General features: G+C 39.7%; 1 protein-coding gene across 8 annotated transcripts in view; it reads right to left on the reverse strand.

Moving 5' to 3' along the window:
• Positions 1-1,726: 1,726 nt before the first annotated feature.
• The window catches only part of FKBP5 (FKBP prolyl isomerase 5), a 161,936-nt gene continuing 146,203 nt past the window's right edge, over positions 1,727-17,459 (reverse strand). For all 8 annotated transcript variants that reach the window (XM_044005565.1, XM_044005567.1, XM_044005568.1 and 5 more), the window contains exons 10-12: positions 8,125-8,310; positions 6,569-6,808; positions 1,727-5,284 (exon numbers count right to left, since the gene is read on the reverse strand). In XM_044005565.1, coding sequence (XP_043861500.1) covers positions 5,171-5,284; positions 6,569-6,808; positions 8,125-8,310 — 540 coding nt within the window. In that variant the 3' untranslated portion in view covers positions 1,727-5,170. The remainder of the gene's footprint in view (positions 5,285-6,568; positions 6,809-8,124; positions 8,311-17,459) is intronic.

Here is a 17,459-nt window from a genome sequence, read left to right on the forward strand (position 1 = left end):
CATCCATTATTTCAATTGATCTTCATCATGGAACCCTGTGAGGTTTGTACGCAGTATAGGTACCTGGAAGTGAAATCCCCAGTCCAAGCTCTATGCCTATTCCCATGATACAATGAGGAAATGCTTCAGTAGGGTAAGTTATCTGAGGTCAACAGTTTTCACTTTTGTATCCCCACTGCTAGCATAGTGTCTTGCACTAAGTAGGTGCATCAGAAGTGCCTGTTGAATGAATTAGCAGAGGCATCTACTCCAGATAACTCTTGATTGCAAATCCAATGTTTGTTCTCCCATGTGCACATCCTCCCATGATACTATTACGATGTTCACCCTTTATTAAGTTAATGCTTATTGCCCAGATTGGCAAAATCTTCCTATTTTGGCTTTGTGACATTGCATAAAGAGCAAGGAATTGGGCAGGAATTCAAAGCAATTGAGTCTAAACAATGGCTAAAGTGAAATCCCCTCCATCCCTTAGACAAGAGGTGATCCAACCTCTGCTTGAAAACCTCACTTTGGTGTAGTGGACAGAACAGGAGATTTGGAATAAGAGAAACCGGGATAAATCAAAATGGGAACCTGCTACTGTTACCTTAGGCAAATCACCCAATCTCTCTGGGCCTTAGCATCATTTGCAAAGTGAAGGAATCAAACTAGATAAATCTTAATGTTCCTTACAGTTCTGATATTCTAAGATTATATATACCCAGGAAATATGGGGAACTCATACATTGTCCCTGAGCTAGGCTGATGCACAGCAGCAAAGAGAGATGAGGTTAAGTTCATTAGAACTTTCCTGAGAATTACATTTGGTTGTGTTAGATGAACCTCACAGGTATTTGCCTATAATTTACACAGACTTTGCTATCCAATCTTTTATAATTTTAAAGTTTATTGTTCCTCTATTCCTTCTCAACACAACTCAACAGTTCCTAGTGTCTTACATCCCTTTAATCCAAACCCCTCATGTGAAACATATAAAGGAAATAAAGATATTGAAAGGAGGTTGGGAGGTGGTCTGCAGAAACTTTTGCCAGGTTAATGGAAACCATAACCCTTTTTCTTTTGGTCTTATGTGTCATTTAAATGCAAGAGTAGCTATTTTTAATGAAAATAATAGCCAGTGGGGCATGTATGAAGGTTTTTCAGGTTCAGTCCACTTTCTCACAAAAATGCATGGCATGAGACCTTTTTAAAGTCTGAATTGTGATTTCATTGTATAGGAAACTACTGGTGAAATAATTCCCTCTACCAATGTAGCTTGACAACTCTTCTGCAACGAGCAGTTTTTGAGGGTGCTGAGAGGTTGTGTGGACTCTTCTCCAGGCTAATGCAGCCAGTATGGCTCAGAAGGATGGCTTGAATTTGGGTCTTCTTAGCTTTTGAGACAGTTCTCTATTCACCAAGTCATACTACTTCTCAGAAAATTCTCAGGGGACCAAAAAACAGTGACTTGTGCCCATCATCACTCCTTAGCAGGGATTAGTCTCACAGCTGGTAATCTTAGCAAGGGCATAGTGAAGAAACACTACTAAAGAAACAAGCCTCAAAACATTCACTGTGCTGCCAAAGGGCCAAACAAGTATGAAGAAAGCTTAGTACTTCTGTAGCTGCTATTGCTGTTTGAAGGATGATGAGTTGGTCTATGTTATCAAGTACCTGATACAAGAAAATGATAAAAGGATTTTCATGCCACTAATATCAATAAGACTAAAAAGCCCAGCAGGACTCCCTGGGTACAAACTATATTTATTCAATAAAAATATGCAAATTGAAGGAAGTACTGTAAAAACCACTTCACAACAAGAAGGGTTAAGATTTAAAATCCAGAGAAATCAGGAATTCAGAGACCCTAAACCAATGCAATTATGCTCTAGGATCTTTGTGATGTTCACTGTAAAAGAAGGAAGATTATGGAACTTTGCTCTCCAGCAAGGATCAATCTTTCTTATGCAAAGATTATACAATTATACAGTATTTCCCACATATTGGCCTTTCTGAGTTAGAAGGGATGCATATAAATTTTGGTAAAAAGAGGCCGATAGAGGTCTATAGGTTTCGAGCTAGGAGGGGCCTTACAAATGACGAAACTGAGGCACGGCTGGGATTTGAATCCAGGTCCTCTGACTTCAAATCCAGCAGTTTTCCCACTCCACCACTGGGTGAATTAGATTGATATGTCAATAACAACACATTCATTTAAATGGATATTCACCAAAACTTGTTTTTTCTCCAATTATAAAATCAGAATAAAGATATAATATATTCCAATTAGTTTTTAAAACATTAATAATTCTATTGATATTATTCCATTATCTTCCATCCTTCCTTTCCCTTCACCAACTTTTCTGGGGGGACATTAGAGAGAAATTTGAGAAAACACTTTTTCTTGTGAAGTTTACCCAGACCCAAGTTACAATTCTGCTCCCATCTCAAAAGAACAATATGCATTCTATTGAATTGAAAAAAAAGGTTACCCAAGTCTATACAATAATTTCCTGTTTATGAGAAGTAGACTCACCACTCTGTACTCCATCTATCTATAGAAAGATGCATCAATGACTTCTATTTTACTTATAAATGGAATACGCTATCCTTGGCATGCAAAGACAACATTATTGATTCTGTCAGGTATGTGAATTGTTTTCTAGTAGTAGGGACTTGGTCTCTAGTAAGGCCGGTTTGTTCTAAACCCTTTGCAAACTTACCCCATTTTCCTTGTAACTAGTAGCACAACTTGGGAAACAGTGGGCTAGAGTGAGTCCTGCTCCAGAAAAAAATTTCTCTTTGTGAGGAGCTAACTAGATTGTATGGAAACAAATACTTAGCTCTGACCTTCTTAGCACTGTGCTCTAATCTGCTGAACTCACCAATACAAATTAATTACACCACAGTACAAGGTGAATCCTTGCTTTTCATTTTGCTCAAGTGAGTTTGGGGGTCTCTTAAAGAAACATTCCATGAAGATACAAAAAAGTAAGTGAGAAATGATCAGTATGGCTCTGGTTATTATCAGAGAAGTACACTCCAGAAAAGGATTTAACACATTTGCTGAAATGGAGGACAAATTCTACAGGAAAAGAAGTTTGACTTTCAGGTTTAGAAACCAATAACAGAGAGGTGGATTGGTTTTATATATATTTGGTGGGGCAGTGAGGGTTAAGTGACTTGCCCAGGGTCACACAACTAGTAAGTGTCAAGTGTCTGAGGCCAGATTTGAACTCAGGTCCTCCTGAATCTAGGGCTGGTGCTTTTATCCACTGTGCCACCTAGCTGCCCCCTAAAAAAGTATTTTAAAAGATAACTGACAGTGTTGCCTTAAGTTTTAAAAAATGACATGAATAAGGTTAAAGATGAATTTTCCATTCTGGGAATCCCTGGACTACTTCGCTTTGCACTTCTGTGCATGTATCTCTTTCTGTTCTGTCCTGTATGTGCTTTGCCATCTTCACACCCCTCCCACCATCATCCCAGACTTGCTTTCATGAAGGTGGAAGACAATCTTATTTTTACGTCCCCCCCAACATCCACCCCAATGTTCTCTGCACATAGTAGATGCTTAATAAATGCTGAATTGTTCTAAATTATTCATTTAATGGTATTCACACTGTTAATGACATTGGTTAGAGATTTGCAAGGTGGGGTCCTATTAAACCATATCATCTCGTTTAGATCAAAAGGCTAAAATTCAGTTCTAGAAGTATTTTAAAAATAAAACTAGTGTACTCACAGTACTTAATTCTGTGCTTAGATGCTAAGGACCTACCCCGGATCACCTGCCATAGCATGTTGCTCATTCGCTGCTCAGAACCCAGTCCAGAACAGAAAAACCGTTGATACTAGAAAGGAAAATGATGACAATGCTAAACCCATATGTAAAACCCTTAAGTGGAAGAGTTAGTTGCTTTCCAAATCACGCAGGCTTTGTTTTTAAAAACTAAGTAACAGAATGTCATTTTTTTTTTCAAAGTAGCATTTTTTTTTCTCACAAGAGAGTAAATGAAACTCTTAAAAAAATCCAATATATATTTTTATGCTCTGGTAATCTTTTAAATAACAAAACCAAAAAAAGCTGCATCAATTCTATATGGATATGTAAATGAATCCACTCCAGGTCTAAGATATTATAAGAACAGGTTTTAAGTTTCTAAAAATGCGGATTAGAATGGAAAAGAGGAACTGAACAGTAGCAGTGCTAGCAGTAGGTATTGTATTCCGCATGACTTTTTCAAAGGAAGAGAAAAAGGAGAAAGAGAAACTGCTATTACTTTTTTCCTTCACATTTCAGTATCTCAGGACTTCATCCAAGAAAGGGAAAAACGAACACCCAAACTCTGCTAGTCACTGTGGCAGGAGAGAGTGCTCATGAAGGACAAATGGTGACAGTCTAACCTGCACAGTTTGCTGACCCAGGGAAAGCTGACTGGTTGAGACCCATACGAAGGCAATACAGGAGCTGAGAGCAAACAGGAGGAGACAGCTAAGGGAGCAGGTGGCCCTGCAGGCTTAGCTCTCAGGTCTGTTAACAGTACTGTTTGCACAAGGTGATCTCAGATTATTTTCCTTCATATTTGTTCTCTTCGTTAAAACAATAGGCTTGTATTGGTAAGTACTTCAGTCATTTAGTTATTTCAAAAAACAAACCCCCAACAGCCTCCTGTCCCCTCCACAAATGTTCAAATAGATCTGTGGTCTCACTGCTTTGGGAACTCCCTCCAATCATGCAGATCATAGCCCAATAAAAGAAGAGATTCTCTAAATTATTCTAAGCCCCTCTGCAGTGTAACTAAAGTCCGATCACCACCTGTGTGATCCAAACAAATAGCTCCAAATTGCGCGGGTCTTAGAGTACTCTAACTTGGATCTAAAAAGTTGGGACATGAACTGAAATGAGCTGGACTCAAGCTGCTGGTCCAACTTCCTCACCCCAACAGCTGCTTCTATTTTTTTTTTTGGTACCACCTGCAGTGGTCCCACGTGACCCTTTTAGTGAAGGTAATGGGCAGCAGCAGGGGGCTGTTTTCTGGGAAGCTCCGAGTTTGCCTGCTTGTGTCCAGAATCACATAGACTATAACAAACTTGACAAGAAACATTATTTAGTCCTGAGTTCCGTAGAAGTCATTGAGGAGGGGGCTGAATGCATTAGGATTCCCTCTCCCTCTCTTGTACTCTGTCATACATGGCCTTCCAAGTCCTTGTCTTCCATTACTGGCTCTTCTACAGGTTGGATCTTCTTAGAGGGGACCCCTTCTGGCATCTTATCACCTACTATCTTACCAGCCTCTTCCTGTGCAAGGGAAAAAATATACAAGGGGATTAGCAATAAGAGAAGGGAAGAAATGTTTCGATCCCTGCCTCTTCCAAGCTGTTTTATTAACTGATGGCAGCGTCCATGACACTTGGTTTTTTGTTGTCCCTTTAAGACCATTTGGCCTGTGCCATTTTGAGATGAATGGCTAAATCTCAGCACTGGGGTGTGTGTGTGGGGGGAGGTGGGCGTGTTGTGGCTCATCAAGTTCAACTTGTGTCTAAATCAGAATCCTCTAAAGTCCAAGGGACACTTTCAGTTTTCACGGTTAAAATGTGATCAGAGCTGAGGAGGGCAGTTAGTGGAAGAAGGCTGGTATAGAACACTGGATTAGAATATGAAATATAAGTACCAGCATGGCACTTTAAACACATTTCTTGGATTTTCCCAGTTTCAGTTTCCTCATCTATAAAGCTGAGATAATGACATATCTCTATCTCTATCTCTATCTATGTCTATATCTAAACACTACAGAATTCATAAAGTTTATAAGCTACAAAATAACATAACAATAGCTATATCCTATTATGTGACAGTGCTTTACAAATATTATCTCATTTGAGCCTCTCAACAATCCTGTAAGGTAGGTACCATTATTTTACAGTTAAGGAAATGGAGGCAGACAGAGGTTAAGTGACTTGCCCAAGGCCACACAGCTAAGTAAGCATCAGAGGTCTCATCTTCTAGGCTGCAGGCCCACTGCTCTACCCAGTGTATCACCTAGCTGTCTAATGTACATAAACACATTATATATAAATGTGAGTTATTAGTATTGTTGGATAGTTACCTATAATTCATAAAGGAAGCTCCTAAGATGTACAGGGAAATCCAGGATGAGGTATAATTATGCTGCAAGGGCTGAAAACCAGCTCCTAGAATAGATTTGGAACCTCAAGGAAAGGGAAGGGTCAGAGGGTGCAACCAGCAAAATAACCTACCTTCCTGGGGAAAATCAGCAGTCTTGCCAAGGAGTTTGCTAGGTGAAAAATGTTCAAGGGAATTTGTTACCTGACTTTATTCTTCTATCATGGACGTGGATTAGCAAAATGCACCACAACTATCAAAACCAGGAATGAGGGAGGTCTGAAGTAATTGAACCTCAGCCACTATCACAGTTTGTCAGCTTCCTACTTGGTGAATGTCAGACCTTGGGACTTGGGGCTGCTTCTCTGTTCTTTTGCTCTGTATTTAAAACTGCCTGGCTAAAAGCCCAAATGGAAAGGCTGACTGCTGAATTTGCCCAAGCATTCATTCCATGCACACCTTTGCATCTCTCTCTGCAAACTTCTCAAACATGTTGGCATATATCCTGCGATCCCGCTCATTGTGCTCCTTGGCTTTCTTCTGGCACACGGAGATCTGCAGCTTTGCGGCCTTGTTCTGGGGGTTTACTTCTAGAACTCTCTCAAAGTCCCCTTTGGCCGACTCAAACTCATTCATAAGCAGCTGGGCTTCACCTCTCCTGTACAGCCCCTTCTCATTGGTACTATCCAGTCCAAGTGCCTGCAAACAGAGAGCTTCCAATTTAGCATGACCAGACTGTGACCCTCTTAACAGTTTTTTTTTTCTTTTTGGATATATTTAAGGAAGAATTCTGCTGGAAAAAAGAAATTCGTCATTCAGTTGTATTATTCCACAAAAATGTTTTGACCAGAGAATTGGGAAGGGGAATGGGAACATCTGCTGATTTATGAGGACATGTATTTAATTTTTACATACACATCAAAATACAACTAATAACAGCACACTCTTCTCAATCAAATCTTTAGACCAGTGTGATGGGTAAGAGACTGATACTTGCCACTCAATTGTAGAGAGTATGAGGAGCTTCTTTCTACTTGGTTCTTATCTTTTTATGCTTTTCAAAAAAGAAATCTTCACCTAGTGGGTCTTACTGTAAGACAATGGTACGGCATGGTTCGGGACAGTTAATGTAAACTGTAGCATGCGCTTGAGCCGATGGCTATATTAAGCCACCAGTACGACAGCTCAAATGAAATAGAAAACTTGCAACAAAGGACATAGCTGCTGAAAATTTTTGTGGATTTAAATTCCTTTTCATTTGTCTGTGACACTATATTTATTTCAGTAAAGAAGTGGAATTATAACATGATATGTTCTCTCCAGCCTTGATTTATTTTGTATTTTCTTATCTGCGTACTTATGTAGACATGGTATCATACATATGTATAGAGGAGATAAACCTTGGGGCAGGTTCTCTTTCCTTTTTCTCTGTGCATCTCTCCCTTGCACCTAGCATCATACTTGGTACAGAGTAGGAACTTAAATCACTTCCTGAATTGTTTTGCAAATGAACTTTACGTGCATCCTACCATGAGTAGCACCATACTGAGTAGGAATAACCTTCTTGGAGTCTTAGAGTTAATTCTGTTCTTTCTTTTTAAATTGCGCAAACATCCATGGAGGCTTCACTGGTTGAGCTGAACAGTGGGCTAGCTGCTAAATGAGATAAAAGTCGAGCTAAGGCTTTTTCTCTGTCCTTATGGACACTGACAGCTACAATGCAGTATGACAGGACACGTTCCTTAGAAATGCACAAAACAAAGTGCTAGAGCAGGTCTCAGGGGCCAGCCAGGTCATCTGACTGGATCCAAAGACATTTATGTTTAACTTGGTATGAAATAAGAGATGCTTTGTTTAATCTAGGAAAGACGTGGATGAAAAACTGTATTTTACACAGGTGTTATTGTTCCTATTCATGGACACTTCTGAAAGCAGACAGAAGTAGAGGGAGATTGAGGCGGGGTTAAGGAGACCCGGAACTTAACGGGTTCGCCCTGCGCTCGCCCCGCCATTACCTTGTCGCAGCACTCAACAGCCCTGCTGTACTCCCGAAGCTTCAGGTAGCACATGGCCAGGTTAAGGAAAGCCGCCAGCAGGAAGGCCTCAGACGCTTTAGACTCCTTCTCCGATAAACCGTATTCCATCTCTAACCAGGATACGATCTTTCCATATTGAATCACTGCCTGCAAGTATTTGCCTCCCTAGGAAAAGAGAAGCATTAAGTATTTGTGGTGGTAGGCATCTGGCACAGAGTGGGGCGGGAAGGGGAAGACACGAAAGAAATTTACTGTGAAAAAGCTTATAGAAGGGCTTCGGAAACACGGCAGATGTCTATGAAACAATTAAGTGCTAAACTCAATGCATAGCAACCATAAAGATTTTTAATCCAAAATCAGGTACCTTAATCTAATCTAATAAGGCTAAAGGGTCTAGGTATATATTCAATAGTATCACAGATAGGATTTAGACTTGAAAGGGACCTTAGAGACCATCTAATCTAGGGGTGTGTGTGTGTGTGTGTATCCCTCAATTAGAATGTGAGCTTCCTTTTCTATCTATATCTTCAATACTTAGCATAAAATACCTAATGAATGCTTTTTCTTTCCTTTCCTTTTTTTCTTTTTGTGGAGCAATTAGGGTTAAGTGACTTACCCAGGGTCACACAGCTAGTAAGTGTCAAGTGTCTGAGGCCGCATTTGAACTCAGGTCCTCCTGAATCCAGGGTCAGTACTTAAATGCTTTTTCAATCAGTCATTCAATTAAAATTCACAGATCTTCACAAACTGTGTTTAAATCAGACTTCCAATATCTTATACATGTATACTTGCCCTTTTAATACTGAAGGCAAGACTTCCCATTGATTTCTATTTAATTTCATGCTTTTAAAGTTAGCACATTAATGAGTTAACATTTATATATGGCTTTGACATTTGTGGTGTATCCAGTTTGAGTCTCACAATGACTTGATTGACCAGGGATCACACAGCTAGTAAGTCTGAGTCAGGATCCTAACTCAGGTCTTCCTGACTCCAAGTTCAATGTTCTATCCATTCTACCACCTAACCTGTGAATGCTGAAACATAGCATTCTGTCTGTCATCCAACAAAGTAGCTCTACTTTCCAGAACAGTTGATAAGTATATCTGCTTTTGTCTATATCCAGTTATTTATTAAAATGCTGACCAGAGTATAACTAAGAACATAGCTTGTTGTGTTATACCATTAGAAAACTCTCTTGAAGGGGCAGCTAGGTGGCGCAGTAGATAGAGCACCAGCTCTGGATTCAGGAGGACCTGAGTTCAAATCCGACCTCAGAGACTTAACACCTACTAGCTATGTGACCCTGGGCAAGTCACTTAACCCCAACTGCCCTGCAAAAAAACCAAAAAACAAAAAAACCCCAGAAAACTCTCTTGCCCAATTTCCTCTCCCCCCAAATTCATCAATAAAGACTTTTTTTGAGTATGTCAATTAGCTATGGATTTATCTATCTGTATGTTCATTTACCTGCAAATATACCATAAGAGATAACTAATGTCTTTTTTGAAATTCAAATATCCTATGGTTTCAGCATTTTCCTAGGATAGTAACTACCTTTGTTTGTGTGTGTGGGACAATGAGGGTTAAGTGACTTGCCCAGGGTCACACAGCTAGTAAGTGTCAAGTGTCTGAGGTCATATTTGAACTCAGGTCCTCCCGAATCAAGGGCAGTGCTCTATCCACTGCACCACCTAGCTTGCCCCTTGTAACTACCTTTTCTTTTTTTTTTTTTTTTGCAGGCAACGGGGGTTAAGTGACTTGCCCAGGGTCACACAGCTAGTAAGTGTCAAGTGTCTGAGGCCGGATTTGAACTCAGGTCCTCCTGAATCCAGGGCCGGTACTTAACCACTGCGCCATCTAGCTGCCCCTGTAACTACCTTTTCAAAAGAGGAAATTAGGTTGGATTGACCTGACTTATTCCTAGTGAATCCAAACTGGTTCCTAGTCATCACTACAGTATTTACCAACTGTTTGATATTTGTTCTATAATTTTGCTAGGTATCAACAGCAAGCTTATTGAATGAATATTTTTCTTTTTCTTGAAGACTGACATAGCATTTGCCTATCTCTAGTTTTCTGTTCTCCATTATTCCTCAAAGATGGCCAATGGCAGGACAATTGTTATATTTACATACATCTGGACCTAGAGATGACTTGGTTTTAAGGAACTAGGTCCTATTTCTTCACTAATACCAGATTTCAGTCACTGCCATCCCTTCACCAACCACCAATTTATTGCACCCCTTTTCAGTGAAGACCATTCTCCTTCAGTGGGTAGTTCTGTTCTCTTTGTTATCCCCTCAATCAACAAGCATTTATAAAGCAGCTGCCATGGGCAGATACAAAGAATATGGCAAAAATAGTCCCTTTCTTGAGGAGCTTACATTCTAACACACTGTGTTATGCCACTTGACTCCAAGGAGTGCACTTGCCCCTTTCCAAATAAACCTTTAAAAACGGTCCTCTTTGTTGTATTCAGGATCTTTTTAGAAGCCTACATTCACTTGGGCTTTAGCTTTTCTGTCAAAACTCTCTTAGGCCTCTTCCATTCTTTGTTATTTGTCCTTGGTTACACACCTGTCATCCTACCTTCAGCAGAGATTCTTTTCAAGTTTGTGCTAATGATAAAATAGTTTCTTCAGGTGATTCCCTCCTTTCTCCCTCACAAGGATCATTTGACATTGTCACCCCAAGTTTGTTTTTTTGTGTTTTTTTTGGCTAATCCTTTCAAACCATGTTTTCTTAATAAAAACCACTCATTTACTTTCACAACTTTTTAAGTGAAGGAGTGCAAATATGTTGTCTATTTTCATATAATTTCAGGGTTGAAGGAACATGTATGGCCCAGAACCAAGGGGAAGAAGGGCATTATGGTATTACAGAGGAACTTTTTTTTGGTGGCACAACGAGGGCTAAGTGACTTGCCCAGGGTTACTAGTGTCAAGTGTCTGAGCCCAGATTTTTTTGTTTTGTTTTGTTTGTTTTTGTGGGGCAATGGGAGTTAAGTGACTTGCCCAGGGTCACACAGCTAGTAAGTGTCAAGTGTCTGAGGCTAGATTTGAACTCAGGCCCTTCTGAATCCAGGGCCAGTGCTTCATCTACTGAGCCACCTAGCTGCCCCCATGAGCCCATATTTGAACTCGGGTCCTCCTGACCCTAACCGTAACCCTTCCTGAATCCAGGGCCAGTGCTTTATCCACTGCAGCATGTAGCTTCCCCCAGAGGAACTTTCTAAAGGAGGTTTCAAGAGAGTAGCATCTTCCTGGGCCAAGGACTGAAAACCCTACTGCAATGCATCAGACAACTGCCAAAATATTGTTTCTATATCATTGACTGGTAAGGCTGAAAGAAGCTCCTTTACTGGGGTAGGGAACATGGCAGAGACCTGTTAGTAAATTCATTCCTCTATCTAATGGAATCCCTGCTAGGACTTTGATTCTGATTGTCCTCCCTCTTTTCTTTTGAATTCCCAAAGGAAATGACAGAGAGTCAATGACATCCCTAGTGAGGTTTTTGTTTGTTTTTTAGTGAGGCAATTGGGGTCAAGTGACTTGCCCAGGGTCACACAGCTAGTAAGTGTTAAGTGTCTGAGGCCAGATTTGAACTCAGGTACTCCTGACTCCAGGGCCGGTGCTCTATCCACTGTGCCACCTAGCTGCCCTATCCCTAGTGAGTTTAAGGATAGATGTTGGAATAGCCAGTACTTGTCATCCATTCATTTATTCCACCATTATTTATGAAGGCCCTGCTGTAGAGCACTGTGACAGGCACTGGGTCCAAGAAGACATGGTTCCTGTTCTGTGGACCTAAAATTACCTAAAGGTTGTTTCACATCCTATACAGTCAATTTATTTATCACTATCAAGGGGAGAGGAGGCAGAATAAAGAGCTCCCAGTCAGTCTTTTAAAATGAAGTGCTGGCTCTAACACTTATTAGCTAACTCTTAACTTCCCTGAGCCATAAGTTTCCTCATGTGGAAAATAGAGACACCAATATTTGTTTTATGTGTCTCAAAGTGCTGTGAGGAAAGAGTTTTATAAACCTTAGAGCACTGTATAATAAGTGATTTATTATCCAAGTTGATGGAATATAATTTAAGAGTCAAACCAAGGATTACTACTTCCCAATTTGGAGAACTGGCAGGTAAGGGGAAAATGAGACAACATCTAAAACACCTACTAATACTAGAAAAAATAAAGAGGAACACATTTTTGGTGTGGGGGGAGGTCTTCATGTCCATTTTGTATAGACAAGATTCTAGAAAAGTAGCAGGTGTCATCAGGGTCACACTCTTAAGACTTTCTCAGTTTTAGGATGAGTTCCTTGAATGGATCCTAATCCTCAATACTACTTCAATACTACTCCATTTTTTCAATGATTTCAATCATCCACTCTTTCCTTGTAGGGTAAAAATAATTAGAGAAGTAGACTTGGTCACAGAAACAGGTGTAGGGAAATGGAAAACCCAGAGTTCTTGAGAAATAATAGCTTTAGTATTAATACTAATTAATAATAGTATTAAATACAAATAATCTTTTTCTTAAACTTTTTCTTCCAGGGGACAAAGGTCTTTGAAGTCTTCCCCTTTATGTACTTGATTCTCATTTCTTGCACGTGGTTTTCATTGACTTCTAATTCTTGTTCCAAATTAGGTCTACAAATGACTTATCTCTTGGTGTCAATATTGTTGTGTCTTAGATTGGATTGGCAAGGCTGCCCAGGGGGCAGTAAATAGCACATTAGTCCCTGTTCTCTCAAAGGGGATACTCTTTGTTTAATTAAAATGCTCTTCCCTTTTCCTTATCTGTGTGAGGTTACATTTTCTTCATATACTTTAACAAAAACGATATATCTCAACAGACTGAATGTAGGAGATATGAAAATATAGTTATCTTTTCTTATGCCAGACATAAAAGAAATCTGAAAAAATTTGCAAAACAATTATTATTTTAAAATGAATACATATTTTAAAAAGTAATCGGTTTCAAAAGCTCTTTGGGGTCCTCGATAATTTTTTTTTCAGTGTGAAGGAGTCCTAAGATCAAAAAGTTTGAGAACTTCTGAGTTACTGAAAGGTCAAGAAAACAAACAAACATCTGATTCCTTTACAAGATCAACACTAGGGGGCACTAGAATACAATGAACGTTGAACAAGTCCCATGAGAGCACATCAAAGCCTTAAAAACACTTGGCCCCTTGGAAAAGGAAAGGAAATAAATACCTTTAAGAAAGCACTGATAATATTCTGTTTTAAAAATATGGAATGGCAATAGCATGTTTAGAAACAGCATAGTCTTACAGAAGGAATCTCAATTGTTTAACTTGCTTTACAATACCACGGACATATAGGTGCTTAATGAAATATTATCTGAAAATACAAATGACTAAAGAGTGGAAATGGGTTCTCAGTAGTTTACAAAAGCTAAAATAAAAACTCGGAAAACTCGATGGTTTAGGAAGCATGTTTTGAAACCTCTGACCCAAGAATCTCTCTATTGGGAACATATCCTAAATTTTAAGACCTATTTGTACAAAGACGTTTATAATTCTATTTATAATGGACCAAAACAAACCAACAAAATCCTGCAAATAACTCAAGTGCCCAATTGGGGAATTGTGAAGCAGATCGCTGGTACAAGAATACCATCGACTGCTATGCATTTAATTAACTTGAACAAATACAGAGTGTCCCAAAGGTCTTGGTGCAGTTTTAAGCTATTAAAGTTTAAGCTATTTAAGCTATTAAAGCTTAAAATTGCACTAAGGCCTTTGGGAAACCTTGTATTCATAAGGTACATTCAGTTCTGCCATAATACTTGTTTTGAAAATGTGAATTTGTTCCAGTGCAATTGATATGTTAGGAAACAATTTGAAGACAATGAGAATTTCTCATTTGCTTAGACATGATTTCATCTGTGCTAGTGAGAATGCAGAAAACTGCATCCAGCTGAACTGAATTGGGTAGGAATACACAAAATGTACACACCTCAAACATCTACCAGGTCCCTCAAATGATGGCACATATTACCTACAAGGTTGTATTTTGCAATTCTTTTGTATTTATTAACTTTTATGTATATATAAATATGACATGTCTGGGATCTTGAATGGAAAGTATATGTATATATGTGTGTGTATATATATGTATATGTATGTATATGTGTGTATACATATACACATATACATACACACACACACACACACATATATATATAAATAAAATCACCATTCAAGATCCCAGACATGTCATATTTGTTGTATATCTGTATATATATCAGTGCAGCTCCTCAACCTTCTGCTATGGCAAAGTTCTCCAGGACTCCTTCCTGGAGTTGTGGTCCCCAACATTGCTCTTTTGCCCACAGCTGACTTTGCCAGCCTGGTGTCCAGGCAAAGGTCAAATAGCACCCACTATTTATTGTTATAATTAATATATATAGATATATATTTCTTAACCATTTATCTCCCTTAACCACTGTACTATTTTTGTTAGATTCCTATCTTTTTTATGTCACCGATGAAGTTTTTGAGTGTTGTGCCCCTAACCCCATTTCCCTAGTAAGTCCTGTGCTTTTTATTGCATCATTTTGCATAGAACAGTCATTTTTAGGTATATGTCAAAATTATATTAGAACTGACTGTACTTTCTATGTGAAAGACAGTGTTAGGTGCTGGGGATACAAATATAGATATCACAGTCCCTGCTCTGAGAGAACTTTCTGCTGGGGTGGGGAATGTAGGGGATGATCAAACATGCACAGTGCTAAGGACAAAGACTGAGTGTAATAGGAGTAAAGAAGAGATCAGGTTTGCCATGGGGGATGAGGGAGGGCCTCTTAGAGGCCAATGCTAAATGCCTCCCTGAACTTCTCAAGGATCCCAGTGAGGCATTTGAGCTGTTATCTTGTTCTGACCATACTGGCAGTCTGTCTTCTCATCCTATCACACATTCCTCTGATGACATCTTTTACTCCTGTTCTTCAAAATTCTTTATTAGTTATATATTGTGGCCTGTTCATATCTATCATATGCCTCTCAATTGCCCTCTGGGGCACATTAATTTTCAATTCTTTAGGACTGTGGTGTTCCATGTCTTGTGGCTATACAACACTGGCAGAATATTAGTGGTAAAATCAAGGAGCTTTGAATGTCATGAAGGCAATTCAGCCCTTCTCTCCTGTTTAACTCTAAGCTCAACTCACAATCCATTTGTATTGTCCCACAAAGATATACAGATGGACAAGAACCCTGCTTCATATTTCTTTCTTTCTTTTTTTGGGTGTGTGTGTGAGGCAATTGGGGGTTAAGTGACTTGCCCAGGGTCACACAGCTAGTAAGTGTTAAGTGTCTGAGACCGGATTTGAACTCAGGTTCTCCTGACTCCAGGGCTGGTGCTCTATCCACTGCGCCACCTAGCTGCCCCCCCACCCCGCTTCATATTTCACAGAAAAAAAAAAAATGAAGCCATTAACCATGAACTCCCTCTTCTCTCTTCTTTCTCATTTCCTATCACTCAGGTGCCTTCTGCCACTCTCTCCCCATTCACTTTTGTCTCACAGGATGAAGTGGCATTATTCCTCACCAGCTGATCCTATTCTATCCCATCTCTTCCAAGAGATTGCCCCATATGTCATCTCCACTCTTTCATTAATTTTCATTCCCTCTACTGGCTCATTTTCTACTACCTACAAACATGCCCATGTCTCCCATCCTGAAAAACTTGACCCTTCCATTTCTGTTAACTATTGTCTTATCTTTCTTCTGCCCTTTGTAGCTAAACTCAAAAAGGCCTCTACAAAGAGGTCCCTCCAGTTTTTCTCCTCTTACTCTCTTATTACCTACCCCCTTAGTATCTGGCTTCCAACTTTATCACTTCACCAAAATCACTAACAATTTCTCTAAATCCAGTGGCCTTTTCTCAATCCTCATTTTCCTTTTCCTCTGCTGTCTCTGACACTGTTGACCATTCTCTCTTGGCCTTCCTCCTACCTCCCTTACCACCACATCTCTTTCTTCTTTATTGGATTCACTTCTAGATTTTCCTCTCTTCCCTCTCTATATGATATCAGCTGGTGATCTCATCGGCTCCCATGGATGTAATTACCGTCTTTATGCTGATGATTCTCCAATCTGCCTTTCCTGCCCCAATCTCCTTACTGACCTCCAATTTGGCATCTGCAACTGAGATTTTGAATTGCATGGCCAGTAGACATCTGAAACTCAGTATGTCCAAAATAGAACTCATTTCTCCCTAAACCCTACCCCCTTCTACCATCTCTATCACTGTAGAGAGCAACACCATCTTCCCAGTCCCTCAGGCTCACAATCCAGGAGTCAACCTGGATTCCTCACTATCTCTTATATTCTCTCTTCCCTTTCCCAAGCTGTTGCTGTCTATTTCACACACTCCCTTTTTTGTTGGACAATGAGGGTTTAAGTGACTTGCCCAAGGTCAAACAGCTAATGTCAATGTCGATTTCACCTTTGCCACATCTTTCATATACGTGTCCTTCTCTCCTCTGACACTACCACAATTCTAGGGCAGGCTCTCATCATCTCACCCCTTGATTATTGCAGTAGCCTAAGGATGGATCTGTGTGACTGAAATCTTCCACCACTCCAATTCATCCTCCATTCAGCCACTAAAGTGATTTTCCTAAAGTTCAGGTTCCATTATGTCACTCCCTCAAAAAACTCCATTGGTTCCCTATCTCCTCCAGATCAAATATAAAATGTTGTGTTAGACATTCAAAGCCCTTCATAACCTACTCCCCTCCTGCCTTTCTAGTCTTCTTATACTTTACTCCCTGACATGCACTCTCTGATTCAGTGACACTGGCCTCCTGGCTGTTCCATGAGTAAGATACACCGTCTTTTGACTCTATATATTTTCTCTGGCTGTCCCTCATGCCTAGAAGACTCTCCCTCCTTTGTTCTGATTACTAACGTCTCTGGTTTCCTTTCAGTCCCAACTAAAATCCCATTTTCTACCTTCTCTAATACCTCTTATTTCTAGTGCCTTCCCTTTAATTATTCCCTATTTATCTTTGCTTTATATATATTTATTTGCATGTTGTCTCCCCATTAGACTGTAAAGTCCTTGAAAGCAGGGGCTATTTTTCCCTCTTTTTTTTTTTTATCCCCAGCACTTAGCATAGTACCTGACACATAGTAGGCACTTCATGTTTATTGAATGATTGATATTCCACTTAGTTTTTCCTGTGTGAATAGCAAGCCTCTTTTGGGCAATTATGGATCTCTACTAGGAGGCACTTTACTTTTCTGGGGTTTGGTTCAAGCAGTTTGCATT

This window comes from Dromiciops gliroides, chromosome 4, assembly GCF_019393635.1.
Source record: "Dromiciops gliroides isolate mDroGli1 chromosome 4, mDroGli1.pri, whole genome shotgun sequence".
Taxonomy (NCBI): Eukaryota; Metazoa; Chordata; class Mammalia; order Microbiotheria; family Microbiotheriidae; genus Dromiciops; species Dromiciops gliroides.